This window comes from Saccostrea cucullata, unplaced genomic scaffold, assembly GCF_032062105.1.
Source record: "Saccostrea cucullata isolate Sc308-1 unplaced genomic scaffold, CSIRO_AGI_Scuc_v1 ctg311, whole genome shotgun sequence".
In the NCBI taxonomy this organism is placed as follows: Eukaryota; Metazoa; Mollusca; class Bivalvia; order Ostreida; family Ostreidae; genus Saccostrea; species Saccostrea cuccullata.
In genome coordinates this window covers 294,111-310,650 of record NW_026930660.1, presented here as the reverse complement: position 1 = coordinate 310,650, position 16,540 = coordinate 294,111, and the positions used below count along the sequence as shown (strand labels likewise).

Below are 16,540 nucleotides of genomic sequence, written 5' to 3'. Positions count from 1 at the left end.
AATAATAGTTCTATAATCACATGAAATAGAATTTCTTTTATATAAATTCATTGGATTTTTCCTTTTAAGGACAGACGAGATGTTCCTGAATAATAGATACATTTTTCAAAGATTTTGTCATTGAAGTATTACTACTTAAACATGTTTACTCACAAAAAATTGAGGTACCTTACCAGGCATTTCTGCAAGATACAAGGGGTAGATTTCCTTATATAATCCTTTTGGGAAAAAAAATATTTTTCCAATTTCAAATGTTTAATCGTTTGGGTTTTGTAAAAACGTTTAGAAATTGGTTAAGAAATCAGAATGTTATTAAGATTATCAATATTTTTCATAAATTACGAAGATATACAAAACAGATATTGAGGAATGTCTCGTCTGAACTTAAGATATTTCACACCAATGTAAATTAATCATAAAAACAAAGAATATATGAATAGTTAGAAAATATACATGTACATTTTTTTAACTTTCAATCTTTTTTCAATGGTTAGTTTTTCGTTATAAATTTCGAAATAATACGGTTTAGATGTTGGGATGATAAGGGAATTAAGATGGATTAATAGTACTTCGTAAAGCTTCTAATGCAGGGGGATAAGAGAAGCAACTCTCAGTATGCAACACTAAGTATACAAATTATTGAAGAAAATGCTTATTAACTGCAAATGACATTTAGCAGGTATGGATAATACAATTTTATTTTCAGATATATATAGATAATATCACTTAAATGGACTAAGGGGGGAGGAATTCTCAAGGGTGTGTTAGTCTGAGGTGAATCATGCTACTATGAATTTATTGCTTCAATTTCATGAAACTCTGTTCAAGCATATCAACTCTCAAATATAAATAGCCCGTTAAAGTCTCGCTGAATGAGGAAAATCTTTTGTGTACAATGTCAAAGCATATTAGATGTATTATAATAAAATAAGTGTAAATGAACAGTTCTTAGATAACTTGATGTATATGGCTTTGTTAAGACTTGACCAATTATTCCAAGTGACATAAGCAGTTATGGTAATGCACTGGGTAATTTGGAGACAATATTATCCCACATCCCTGGAAATAGGAACTGCTGGATAATAAAAAAGAAGCCAAGCTTCAAAATTTAACTTAGTTTATATGTTACTTAAAACTGTTAATGTATTGTTAATAGCATTTGCAATATAAAATGGGAAGAGGAAGGTGCATTAAATATCTTAATGATAAATGTTTTTTACCTGTGGCAAAGATCTAAAATTAAAGTATCTCGTATACTAGTTTTTCATTCAAAATTTCAAAATTAACTTTTTTTTCGCCGCAAATCCATTTTTATAACTTACTGATAAAGACACAAAAAGATCATGGTCTGGAAAAAAGTCTTTTAATAAAGATTTATACAGCATATCCTCAGATACTGAGGTTTTAAGACAAACAAACAGTAATGCAGAGCTTGAAAGTGCGACTAATTCGCCTAAAACGTTTTCATTAGTCGCCGCTTTGGTCACCATTTTAAAGTAACCTGGCGATCGTCGTATTCCAAAATTTTCACATAGTTTATTTTTTTTTTCTGAGAAAGCTAAAATGGCAAAATTAGAACAGATAATTATTTCCAAAGCTCGTAAAATCATTAAAAGACAAGGCAGGGAAAAGGAAGGAAATTTTGGAAGAGAAGGTTGTTTAAAGAAAATTGAGATAAAGATGGAATAATGAAATAAGGAAGAACAAGTTATAAAAGTAGTAAGAAAAGCAACAGAATTCTTCTTTTGTACTCTTATCAGATGGTGGGATATCCAAAATAAAAGAAAAAGAGAAAAAAGAGAAGAAAAAAAAAACAGTGGGGAAGGCGGTTGACAGAAAAAGAAAACGAAGATTTTTTTAAGGAAGAAAAAATAGGAAAACTTCATTAATATACTGGATTAAAAAAAACTCCTTTGCTCCATTTCTTACTATTTCAATAAAATTATTTTTTTTGTATGTTGTTTAAAGTCCCTCTAAAGAATTTTTCACTCATAAGGAGACGTCACCACTTGCCGTTGGAAAGCTTCAAAGTTTGTTAATAAAATATAAAGATAACAAACAGTATTGAAGCTCAAATGTCCATCCAAACAATACAAATCAAGAGCAGAGCAAACACGGACCTCTAAGTACACTAAGTAAGGATCAGTTGCCATGGAGGATTGAGTATCCCCTACCGAACCGGTCAAATCCGCTTTGTGTTCCTTGTAATGATCAGGGAAATTCAGGTAATTCAGAGTGTGAATATTAGCCTAACAATTAGTATAAGAATGTCATCAGCCTTTGACTTAATGATAGTTTGTATATGCTGCCAAGGTAATTTTATCGACCAGAGAACTGCGATATGGTGACTGCAAACGGGATGGTTGATAGTTTTGTTACATCAGTTTGTTTGCCAGAAGATTACTTCGAATTCAAATTAAACATTGACCGTAGGTACAGCGTGATCTTGCTAATTGAATCAACTGTGAGTCATAAAGCCCAAATGCAGAGCAGGTTAAATATACTCCTACATGTACAGGGTGTCCCAAAACAAATGTTACACTTTTAATCATCTATAACTTTATGAAACATAAAGAATTCACAAAGATATTTTGTCAACATGAAGTGTATTAACAAACATTTTATCTGACAAACATTTGAGAAATTCTGATAAGTAGTCAGTTAATTATGATGTCCTAATGACGTCATCATATTTTAATATGCCTTACAGGACCTTTAGGTTAACAACTGGTAGAAATGGTCAAACTTTACTATGGGTCTAAATCTACTACTTTAGTCATTAGAACAATAAGAAAACTACATCTAGTAATGAAAGCGCACAAAAGAATGTTTATTTGCAGACTTGTGAGGTATTTTGAATTTCAAGCTACCATAAATGACACATGATTAAATTCGGGTATTAGAAGACCAAGGAGTGCCCGTATCAAAGAGAAAATTAATACCATTGATAGAGGTATTAGTGAAACTGTACAAAAATCCCTTAGAAGGGTCCTGAATGAACAAGATAGACCTTTGGTAAATGTAAATCTAGTGTTCATAAAATACTAAAACTTGATTTTTAATTGATTCCTTACAAGATAACTTAAAGTGTAATGCAGCATTCGAAACGGGCAGAAATTAGAAGTCATCTAGAGATTGCCCATTGGATTTTACTTTGATCCAACTCTGAGAATTTAAGAGATGCGTGGTTTTCTGATGAAGCCCACTTCCATTTTTATAATGTTGGTAAAGAGAATCTTAAAATCAGTTGATTGGTGAAACCAAATTTGAATGTGGAAAAACCTCTTAACTGTTAGATTGCTATATTTAAGCTTGATGAAAAAAAACTTCAGAAATCATTTTCAAATAATGTTAATTCAAAGGGACGTCATTTGGAACATGTTGTAAAATGATATATTTTATATTGACGCAAAAATGTTGATGATTTATGAGGAAACTGTGACAAATGTTTGCTTAACAAAAAATTCATAACAATTTTATCATATATTTTAAATCTCTTTGATGTAACTTGAGGCATAAGATTTTTATAACAATTTAAAAGTGTAACATATGTTTTGGGACACCCTGTATATGTAAGTGTTGGAATTTAACGATTGAAAATTGAGGTTATCACGTTTACAACGATAATACAATACATGTCAAAAAGTTTTTTTTATTTTTATTTAGAGAGAAGAGAAAATATATATAAAATGATCCGTCGAAGGTTTCAACGCTCTCTCTTATAAACCAATGCTTGCTTTTGATTTTGAGGATTAACTTATTATATAATACAAATATTTCCAATAAGAGAATATTTTAAGTGATATGATCGAGAAATCTACGGAATGCATATAAGGACAATTATCTCGTTATAAAGGTTTATAAACCCTCTGCTCACTTTTATAAATACTTCTTCGATTCAAGCGATTTTCCAAGAGAAATGGAAATGCATTTTTAAGTAAATAGCAAATAATTATAGCATATAGCTTGCCGGGGAAAATTGGACACAAAAAAGACATTTCTTGACTTGTGAAGGAATAATGTCGTTTATGTAATTAAGAGTTATCTCTCTTTTTTGAGAGTTTTGATGAATTCAAAAGGTACAATCTTGTGAAAGCTTAAAATGTCTTGATTTAGAAATCATAATTATCACTCTTTTCTAGTGATCTTCTCCAGGTATCCAGAAATGATTCCATTATATGTCTTTGTTGTTCACAGATCTCTCTAACATACAGTCCAAAGTTTCCTTCACATTTTTTACATTATTTCTTGCTTTTTTATTCTGTAATTGGCACCTCAAGTTGGTAAGCCTTTTTTATTTAGTTTCTGCCATCTTTCTCGACTTCTTAAATTGCATTTTACCTTTTATTTTTTAAGAGTAGTTACTCGATTATCTTCTTAGAAAAATCTTACTTGCACTTCTGTTTTTCAGATCAAGCACAGGGACATTTTTTAATGTTACGAATTAATACATGTATAGGGTGCATATTCTCCTTTTATCATATATAAATACAAGTCTAAGCAACATTGACACTCTTTGGATTTGGGGAAAAAATTTCAATAAAACTTTCATAATTTTAGTTTATCCTATTGCTGAAATAAAATGAAATAGGCCAGTTACAATTGTAACAATTGAAGTATTTTCTCAGTGGGGAGCCACTCTCAGCTGCTCACCAAATGTCAATAAATCTCTTAATTAGCACATTTCCAATGAGGGACCTTCCGGGGGTCAAAGAATGCATGGTTAAAAAAATACTCAAGTGATAATTGTCATGATGTAATAATTGTTAGCATAGATATTTCATAACATTTTGTTGTGCAGAAAATAAGAATTTAATGCTCGTAACAATACAACATGTTTATAAATCTCCTTTGGTACTCCATGTCCAAAACCTTTCCCTCTAGTTCCTATCACCATTCTTCTAACAATACGGAGGAAAGCGAGGACACGTGAAGTTTCGTTGAGATTGGGTTCCGAAGAATATGGAAATAACGAACAGTATTCAATATCAAAGTCCATAAAACAAAACAAAACCGGAGCAGAGCAAACACGGACCTCCAAAACATCAGAGGTGGGATCAGGTGCCATGGAGGATTGAGCATTCCCTGCTGACCAGTCACACCCGCCGTGTGCTCCTTGTCATGATCAGGTAATAACGGAAAAATCCGTCATCAATTCAGTGTATAAATAATGGACTAACAATTGGTATGAACAAAAGGGAAACAATGATTCAATTTATAATTTTCATCAATAGGAGTTGGGCGAACTGTTACATGAACGGGAAACTACCGACACTCAGGCCACCAGTGAGGTTCAAACAAAATGAAAGTTTGATGAAAGATACACATATGTATATGAAGATAATAAACAACTCAAAAAACCACGCAAACAATACAAATCAGGAGCAGAGCAAACACGAGATTCTTCAACAACAAAGTAGGGATCAGGTGTCATGGACGAGCATGTGTACCCGAAGATACTTTTTCCCCCAGCACATTTCAGTACACAATGATGCTATAAGTTTATCTTTATGACAAAATGTTAATAACGAGTGTGTTAGTCGACTTCGCCGAAAAGATTTATTGAAACACTTCAAAAGAAATAATAAATAACATCACGTGGTCATCAAAGTCATGTGATGTCATGAAATATGTTAATGTTTAGCCAAGGGATCCCTCGATATAAATTAGATATACATTAGATATACTGAAGTACATAAATTACGATTTATAAACTGATTTCAAAACTGTTCTCGCGATGCAATATAATGTTTCAGGTAATCTTAACAGAGCTGCGAGACAAAGCTATCACAAAATTTTCCCATACAAGATTCAGATAAGCAATAATTCCTTTTACAGTTTTCCACAGAAGATCTCAAATGCTTCTTCATCCATCGCCTGCGGCCACTCTCTCATATACAGATAATAAATTTCCCCTCTCATCACGGGTGTAAAATAGTTCACATGCAAAAACGTTTTCGTAAGCATTTTGAAAACGACGAATTTCAATCATTGCTAATTATTAAACGAAGTATTTTAAAATATCCGGTCTATAAGATTTAAAAATGCAATTAGAAACATGAACTGTTCAACAGCGTTTGGTATAGTAAAGCGCCGCTGAAATATTTAATTGTTGTTAGTCAACAATCCAAAGTTTTCAGGAGAGACAAAAACACTTTTATTCCGTAATCACAACAGCAGAAACCAACTTCATATGTGGAAACAAATTATTTTGGAGTCTTCCATGATATAATAGGTCACTGAGTAAGACAAAAGGGCAGGCAGACGTACAACAATTTGTTTCCAAGTTTTTTAGTAATAATGTCTGCTTACGACATTTTGATTTTGTCCTATCTAAGTGCGCTATCATTTTATTTCAACAGATAAAAGCAGATAAAGAATTTAATTTATTCTGATTGATCAATTGGCCTAGAAATACGTCGTTTTGACAGAACAAAGATTCAGTAGTGTAGATTGTAAATTTGCAATAATTTCCCATCAAAAATCTACTTCCAACTGTGGGACATGGAGACCGGTTCTTCGGATGAGACCGTGTAAACCGAGGTCCCGTGTCGCAATAGGTGCTGGCAAGAAAAAGATCCCTCCATTCGCCATTTGAGAACAAGTTTGCGGTGATTTTTTAAAGTCAATTTCCATAAAGATGTCTTACATTGGTAGTTCAGAGAATGAAAGCACAGAGTGCGGTGTGATAATCTATGGGAAGTCTTAGTCTAGCTACAAAATAATGTATATGGCGTGATTATGAAATGGAGAAAATATCTATAGATTTATTACGAGGATTAGACGAGGAGGATGTTTATATCAAAACAGCTTGATATATTTTAAAGTAGAATATGAAAACTGATGCAATCTAGAATCTTAGATTTTATATTTTTAACAAATTTAGGAAAAAAATGGATTCAGTGATGTAATGTTTGATCAAAAGCTTACGATAAAAAAAAGATCTTTCCTTTCTAACGTCTTTGCCTTTTTTGAATATGAATTCATATAAATTTGTCTTATTGTAATTTGCAGATTTTATTCAGAGTATCAGTGAATTAGCTGTAAGCTGCTCTGTGTGTTTACGTTTTTTAATGTGATAATAGTGGCTATAACGAATGGAAGCAGAGACCATGGAACCCTGGAAAACACTCCCTACTGTAAAAGTGTTTCTGAGAGTTTTGTATTGTCAAATTTTAGGAAATAAGTCCAATTCAAAGTCTAAAACCACCTTATTTCACAATATAAGTTCTTGATTTTGAATCGTCTACAGATTTTTCCGGTTATTTTCGATCAAGACAAGGTGCACACGGCGGGCAAGACCGGCCCGCAAGGGATTGTCACTCAAGAGGAATATTGAAATAACGAACAGTATACGATCTCAAAGTCAATAAAACGATACAAAACCGGAGCAGAGCAAACACGGACCTCCGAAACATCAGAGGTGGGATCAGGTGCCATGGAAGAGTGAGCATCCCCTGCTGACCGGTCACACCCGCCGTATGCTCCTTGTCATGATCAGGAAATAACGGAAAAATCTGTTGTAAATTCAGTGTATAAATAATGGACTAACAAGTAGTATGGAAAACGTCAGTCAGCATTTGACTCAATGATAAATTGTATTTCCTAACAAGGTCATTGTATCGACCATAGAACTAACAAAATGATGACTTTAAACAAGACTGCTGATATTCTTGTTTCACCAACTTGCTTGTCAAAATTTAACCTGGTTTTAGAGATTGTTCATGCATAGAGCATGCTTTTGCGAAGTAATAAGGGAAGTTGACGATAAAAAAAGACCCCTGGCCTGACCCCAGTCTCACTTTTACAAAGGAATTGATAGTGGAAAAGTCTTAAGAAATTAAAAATTGTTATATTGAAAATTTAAAAAGAAATTAAAAATTGTTATATTGAAAATTTAAAAAGAAATGAAAAATTGTTATATTGAAATTTAAATGATTTCATATATATGATTATATATGAAACACCTCCCTCTGGTATCTTGCTTAAATTCCTGGTTTGGTATTTTATATTTATAGTGCGGAAGCGTGTTACAGTTGCAGTATTTCAATGATTGATTGGGGGAAGTTACATATGATTGAAGAACATGTAGTCTGACATATTTGTCAGCTACTGAATTAAAAAAAACAGATTAGAGTACATATCTTTCATAAAATTTCTAGTTTCAGTTGGGAGCAATTGTTTTCCTGATTGGCCCAGATGTTTCAATGAAGCAGTAAACCTCTACTGTATCACCAAACATTTTATGGTGGCTCAAAACTATTTGTTGTTGTGCGTGAATGCAGAAAAGAAAGTTTATACAGAACACCTTTATGAGCATATCATCAACATGTATCTACTGTATTTTGTTTGGAATTGGTTTCATACAATCAATCGAAAGAAAAAATACAATAAAATGTTGAAATGAAGAGAAAAAAATTATTTAAATAGTAAAAGAACTATATGCGGTATATTGCATATATTTGCCCCCACAAAAGTCAAATTTTGAAAACTTCCTGAAATGTGCTAAATTCAATAAATTGTATGAGAAATATAAATTAACAGAAAATATTATAGTGTCAAAGCAGTGTATTCACAATTTTTGTTTTTATGACGTATCAAACTAGTCCGATTCTATATCCTTTTTCAGAAAGAGGACAAAATGGACAAAATGTCAACAATTTTAGCTTTAAAATTTATAGAGCGCAAGTTTGTTCAGGAACAATATTGATATATTTCATTGATATTATCATTCTACACATTATATCAAAATATTGATCCTGAACACACATGCGCTCGGTGACTTTTACTCAAAATGTCGACGAAATATGTACATTTTTCTGTAAAATTCATAAAAAAAACTGAAATTTAAGTCATGTTTGTGACGTCATTACGTACATATATGGGGTCTTTACTTATGAAAATGTTCAGTTCTTTGAAGTCAGCATATACTCCCCTGTTTAAGAACTGAATTAAATATATCTCCATCAAAGTTTGATTTGGGGGGCAAATATTGGTTATTACCGAATAAAGTTCTTTATAATACCTGACCCATGAAAACAAAGAAAAGAATAGGGTGAATATTTACGGTAATAGTAAAATGATAGCAATAAAAATATTCAGAAGAAAGAATGCGACTTATAGATAAAATAATGTACAATGTTTTTTATGTTTTACATTCTGTCTATCATCGTTAAAAATAACGATATAGAATTGAAAATTGAGAGAATAATGTAATTATTAATTCAGAAACTTTGTTGAAAAGAAATGATATTTAAATTAAAAAAAAAAGGCTTAACAAGATTTTTTTTTAATTTATCCTGTTAAGAATAAAAGTGAAAGATATAGTTGTTTTTTTTTTCTTTTTTAAGAAAAGGTCCGAAAGAAAAAGATAAATTATAACGGAAGAACAAAAAACAAAATTAGAAAAAAATCCTTGAAAACTTCTGACGTGTGTCCTCTGGTGAAGAATCCAAGATGTCAAGAGAAGAAAATGGCGGAGGAAACTGCTGTCAACAGATAATGAATGCAGAAGATGTTTGAACAAAGAGAATGCAAAAAATAAAAAAAAATTGCATTCATTGAAATAATAATTTTTCACATTTTAAGTATAGTGTTTCACGTTTTAGCCCATTTTTAGGAGTTGAAGAACGTGATATAAGCATTTGTCTAATCTAAAAAAAAGTCCTCAAACATGATTGCTACATATTCTGAAAATTAAAAGGAAGATCTTTTTAAGAGGTTATTTTATCTAGGATTTTTAAGAGAGAGAGAGAGAGATAAAAAAGGAAGGTATGAGCTGTTTTGTTTTGTTATTTGTTAAAGGTAGGACTGTTATGACATTTTCTTTTTTTTAATAATTAAAAGATATAAAAGCGAAAAGAAAATACTCAATAAGTATCTAGCTACTATAACCCATCTGCTTCAAAGGTATATAGAACTCAGCTATGTTATCATTTTTTAAAATATAAAAATCGTAATAAGTAAACTAGACCTACATACGCTAAACGAGTTAAAAATAAGACCAAAACATGAATACAATTAAAATAAGAAAGTTCACGAATGCCAATCCAACGAGTTAATGATGAAAATTATATTTTGATTGAATCTATTAAACATCATTTTAAATTATTCATCCCATGAAGTTTTAAATTATTTCTTTTCCTGACAAAGAGTTCCAAAAGTTTTACTTCAAAAAAGCATTGTAATTGTGCAGGACATTTTTATGTCTAATAAAAGAAAATAGAATAAAATATAGATCAGTTAAATGACATGATTGATTGAGCTCTGATGAGTCGTTGTCTTTCAATAACATTTCAAATTCCTAACGTTCTTATTGGACATCTACACTATCTGTATTATCACAGTTATTGATGCATACGTATTTATATTCAGCTCACTAAATGTTTCAGTTACCAAACATCTTCTTAAAGATTAGGCAGAATTTTGTGTGCTTCTAGGAGTTTAAGCTGTAAGGAGTGCATTCCGAATTCATGTTACCCCATTGAATATAACATTTTTAGATGATGCACATCCATCAAGAGATGAAAGAACTAAGTCTTTTTCCCCAACTCAAACAGGATGAGAGCTTTTACCGCAATAATATTTGACAGATCTTTAGATGAGGTAGGTAAACTCTATCATATGAACAGTTGAGCCGCGCGTCAATCCGGAGAATATATTGTGGGAACGGATTTTTCCATGGTATCACACATTATATACACTCGGATCAGTGAGTGCATAATGTACATGAATCGAGAGTTTTCTTTTGTATTTTGGTTATTAAGTGATTCACTTTACCGCTGACGATTCATTTATCCAGATGATTTTTTTTCGAGACGGAGGAGTCCGGATTGACGAGCTCGAGGCGCCAACATATTCATTTTGTATTCATTGACAGGTTTTATTGCACCAGGAACTAGTTTTCTCCCAATCCTTTAGAACAGTACTTGGTACAATCTAACTTCTCCTTTTTTAGATAAATAAAATCAAACTCGAAAATATGCTCTCAATATTAAATGTTTATTATTTTAATGTTAAAAGTAATGTCTTTATATTTTGTTCTTGAGATGTTAAAAGATTTTTTCAAAGATATTCTCGGGTAAATGGTTAATAAAATTTAAATCCTAGCCTTTCCCCTAGAGCCATGATTTCAATAAATACGAATACACACAAAAAATGCTTCCACCTACTGTAAATCCATACAAATAAAGAATGGAGGCGTACAAGGCAAGGACAATCCCCCACTCTGAAAAAAGACTTTTCTTAATTCTAAAATTAGTATTTTTTTCAAAATTGTATGGTTTATATCATTTTTTAACGTCACATTCTGTATTTCATTGTTTGAATAATTTATTAATAATTTATTTTTCACTCATGTTTTTAAGACATTTGAAAACAAAAAAAAAAAAAAAAAGAAAAAGCTTCACGTATGATTCGAACTCTCTCCATAGAGCAGGTTTGGTCCAAGACCAACCGCTTTAACCACTACGCTAAGAAGTATATGCATCATCGATGTCTTTCAGTGTGATTTAAATAAACGGGTTTGTTAAAGCGTAAATTTTTTTCAGAAAAGTTCGATTTTCATATAGAATGGGTTCAGATTGCATTTTTTGGACAAATGAAATAGATTTTGCATTTACATTTTCATCATTTAAGCGTTCACGAAGAATGGAGACTTGACCCATTCATGTTCAAAATTCGTTTTTTATAGCTCTATTAAACCCATTTTCCACTAAATATGCTTAACTGTCAACTTTGAAATAAAGATTATCAAATGGTAAGTCGTTTAGTAAAATAAAATAATAGAATGTTTTGAAGATGACATTACTGAGAACATTATTTTAGAAAAATATAATATTTCTGTGAATTTTGAAAATTTAGAAACATTTTATCTCAGAGCGGGGGATTGTACACGCCTTATACGCTCTCTTTCTTTATGACAATTTGATTCCAATAACCTAAATTACACGATAAAAGCTCCTTTTCATTAGATGTCAGGGGAAGTAACTCAAAATTAAATAATTTTTGTCTTGTTTCTATATTTGCATTTTCAGCCAAATATATTCATTACATCTGGAAAAAGGACACAACAATGTTAAAAAAATCTTGAAAATTTCTATACTAAAGCCAGGAACCTTGCCAATGTCCTTAAATGGACAACATTGGTGTTGGAGTATGAGTATGAAAAAGAAAACCACTCACAATATTTTTGCCACGGCATTTTTAAAATTTAAAATATTCAGAAGTTTAAAATATCGAATGAATTCATTTAAACAAATCCTTTTCAAAATTGTTTTGAAAACATAAAAAAAATGAGCTGCTCTTTCGCAGAGGAGCCAATACATATATATACTCTATAATAAAACACAAATCGTGCAGAATTTTTTTTTATCAATATTCTGTAACAATTAACATTAAATAGATTTCTGATCTGAAAGTAAATATTTGTGTCTTATCTAAAGAAAGGTCTGCTAACTTAGTGTGGGTCATTAAAGTTTGAAGAGTATATATTCAGAAAACTTTAATACTTATCTACTATTTCAGTTCTTACCTAATGTATGATTGATTAGTTCCTTCATATAACTTACAGAATGGATCACTCTGCCCGCCTATCAGAGATCCTCTATGTATGTCTGAGTCGTAAGATAGGGGCACCAAGTAAAGTGACCATCAGAAGGGACGTGTGGGATGTGTGGGACTTGGTACATAGAAATATTTTAGGTATCTGTTATATGTGTAATCGAGCACATGGCCATTGTGCAGCAAGAACTATGCTAAGCGGAAGTTATAGGGAAGGATTCAGATTCGAGTCATCTGACCGGGATTACATGGCATGGCCTAGTTGTTCTAAACTAATAAACGACTTTTCTCAGTTGAGATATTATAACTCATCACGTGATCACAATATTATACTCATGGAATACACAGATACTTCGCCAGGTTTTGTCAGACTACAGATCTTAACACCGCCCAAGTGCAAAGTCATCAGATTTTCACTAATTAAATTCAAAGGTAGTGTTCATATTTCAAGTTCGATATGGAGAGAAGAATTTTTTCAACGTAAATCTAGCAAAATCTGTTACCGAAATGTAACCGTCCATGGTCCCTGTGCGAGTGGTTACCTTGGAGATACTCAATTTGATCAAACAGTTTGTTTTAGCTGCAAATATTGGCCAATTACTACAGAAAACTGGATAAAAAGATGCCGTTGGCACAAATGGCCTCCTGCAAGTGTGCTTCAAGACATTTTAAACAATGGTTATCACTGTGTACCTATTGGGAGTAAGTGTGAAACTACTGAAAATGAACTAGAATGGAGATTGTCCTTTTCTCTTGCCGAACAGAAACTAGTATACATCATGAATCGTACTCAGTTTTTATGTTACGGTCTCCTTAAAATATTTCTCAAAGAAGTGATCAGTAACAACGTAGAGGACCCTTTACTGTGTTCTTATTTCATTAAGACTACAATGTTTTGGTTAATACAAATTGCACATTTGAACTGGTGTCCTAACAATCTCCTTGGATGCTTTTGGATGTGTTTTAAGTATCTCATTTTCTGTGTGTATCGTGGTAAATTCGCCAATTTCTTTATTCCTCAGAACAATATGTTTAAGAACAAAATAGTCGGTGCTGCACGTGAATCTCTTCTAGAACAACTTACTCAGTACTACAGTCTAGGCGTATCCTTTGTACTCCTTAGTCCGGCACTCAGATCTCTCGTTGAGCCAGCCCTTAACGACCTCTCTTTAGTGATCCCCTCATCTAGAGAACATTGTTACGACATTGAATGTAATGATATTTGTTTTGTATTTGAAGTATTTCGGTCAGATTTTTGTCATTACAGTTTGAACGATTATGTTTTATTTTTAATGTCTTTAGAGACAATATTACATTCATCAATGTCTGCGTACCAATTATTAACCATACAATACTGGACAGCTGATTTCCTTGCTCGTGTAGCCTTCATGATTGTCAACAATACCTCAAATTTCAAACATAAACAGTTGTACTGTTTAGACAGAATGCTTTGCAATATCTTGAAATTGTCATCAAAAATAGGAGTAATATCCCACTCAGTGTATTTAGCTATGTATTACTATAGGACCGGAAGATACAATGAGGCACTTTATGTTACTAATCGAACTAAACAGAGACTATCAGAGCCCTGTGTTATTCATGGCGGTACTGGATATTTTGGAGATAGATACAAATATAGAGAATATGTAAGTGGCCTGTCTTTGTCTAGGAGAATTAAAATTGCTTGGGCAGTGCCAATAAGACTCCATGGTAATTCATACTTTCTTGAAGAATTAACATTAGAACATTCCGCTGCAGAGCAAAATTCATTTATACTAATCATTCCACCATCTGTATTAGTAGAAATGTTGTCTGTATTATCCAACTATAGACTAGGTAATACATCTCAGTATGAACAGTCCCTTACAGATCTACACACACTGCTGCTCTATGATGATGGATCATACGTGCCTTTACAGTTTCGAGGTATATCCTGGCAGATATTAGGAATATGTCAGCAACTTGTGGGAGACTTACACGGGGCTTTACAGTCTTATCAAGAGTCGCTTAGACAGAAACCGGTTCATAAATTGCAGGAATCTACAAAACGTAGAATAGACTTTATACAAAATGAGTTGTGTAGAAATGCACGAGAATAACTTTAAAATTCAGAACCCGTACCAATTTTATCAAACATACAAATGTGCAGATGGATGTGCAGATGGAAAAATAATGTGAAAAGAATTTAGCATTAAGAATGTATTGACAAACCTCCCACAATCAAAAGAAACTAATTGTGATATGTGTTGTCCATATGTACCCTTCTCTCTTTATTTTGAGGTCACAAAACACCAGTGTATGTACTCAAATCATTAAAACTATTTTTTTCTTTAAGGAATTCCATGAACGTATAAATTATACATGTATGTTTTCAGATCTGCCTATCCCCTTAGAGAAGTTTAATTTTTATCATCATTTATTATCATACTAGTAATTTCAAAGAAACATGTTAGTTTGTATTCCTTCATATTATGTACATTGATATCATATTGTTAATCTTATAATAAAAGTCTACGTAATTGTGTCTTTTTTATTGCGATGCACCTCGAAATCAAAGCAGTACCAAAAATAGAATATAGTACTGGATTCCCTTCCGCTTTGGTATATTTCTTCCGCCTTGTATCAAATGAATACTGCTGTCATGCCATGAAATTCAATTTAAATTTTTAAATATAATAATTAATTTTGATGACATGACAGCATTATTGATAAAACGCGGAATAAATACGCCAAAGGCGAACGGGTAGGCAGCTCTGAATTTTATTTTTGATATTGTTTTGATTTTTTTGTTAAAAAGACATTGCGATCCATATTTTATTGTTAGCAATATCAAAATCATTTTATCACAATTCAACAAAAAGATCAATATTCTATTTCAGCATTAATTTTTTGTAATAATATTTTTGGTAAACTGTGGAATTTATAATGTACTTATTTTTCACCGGTATTACTCTTTATCAATTAAAAAAATGTATTTCAATTTAATGACATAATGTTTATTTCAAAATATATATGTAATAAATGATTGCAATATAGGAGATTTTATTAAAAAAAAATCTGTAAACAGGAAAACTATCCAATAATTAAGCATAATTTTTACCCCTTTGAATCCCTATTTAGCACCTTTCGTTACTCCCTAAACCAAAAAATAGTTGTTTTTTTTAATTTCAATAATCCACTGTTAGCTTTTTCATAAAATATGTTATGTATTAGCAACCAATTTATAATTTTCTAAGCAGTAAAAGCAATTATAATTGGTTGCAAAAAACTGCAAAAACTGACGTTTTTCATAACAATTGTTAGTCCATTATTTATACACTGAATTGACGACGGATTTTTTTCTTTATTTCCTGATCATGAGAAGGAGCACACGGCGGGTGTGACCGGTCGGCAGGGGTTGCTCACTCCTCCATGGCACCTGAACCCACCTCTCATGTTTCGGGGGTCCGTGTTTGCTCTGCCCTTGTTTTGTATTGTTTTAGGGACTTTGAGACTTAATACTGTTAGCTATCTCCATATCCTTCTTTCTATGATTTAAGAATGTATTGAAGTGAAATTGCATATATGAATATATATATATATATATATTCCCCATGTCCTTACACCCAGACCTTGTAACCACCGGTCCGTGCTGGCACGCTTCCCACATCAGTCGCGTCCTACAAATCAATCCTTTCACCAGTCTATTCACCTGGGTGTTCGTCATCACCTTTTACTATTAAGGTAGACTACACTTTAGTAAAATCCCCTATTTAAAGCTGAACACGATTTGTAAAAGGAAAGTGTTCAGATTTTGTTCAGATTCTCGCTATATCTGCAGACACCTATATAAAGGACATGACTTAGTCACTCTGTTAAAAAAAAACAGATGTATGATAGACAGCACTCGGTAGCAACAATAATAGCGTAATATTTTGTCTAATGCAGGAAGGTAAGATACCAAAGAAACTTAAAATACTAGTACATGTAGTTGTACAGA

At 32.1% G+C, this 16,540-nt stretch overlaps 2 protein-coding genes across 3 annotated transcripts in view; one reads left to right on the top strand and one right to left on the bottom strand.

Annotated features, from left to right (window-relative positions):
- Positions 1–16,540, bottom strand: part of LOC134229523 (CUB and sushi domain-containing protein 2-like) — a 51,734-nt gene that overhangs the window by 25,140 nt on the left and 10,054 nt on the right. The window lies entirely within an intron of this gene.
- Positions 10,492–15,410, top strand: LOC134229501 (uncharacterized). The gene is made up of 2 exons (XM_062711248.1): positions 10,492–10,605; positions 12,572–15,410. Exons 1-2 carry the CDS (start codon positions 10,601–10,603, stop codon positions 14,658–14,660), a joined length of 2,094 nt encoding a protein of 697 aa, XP_062567232.1. The 5' UTR covers positions 10,492–10,600; the 3' UTR covers positions 14,661–15,410.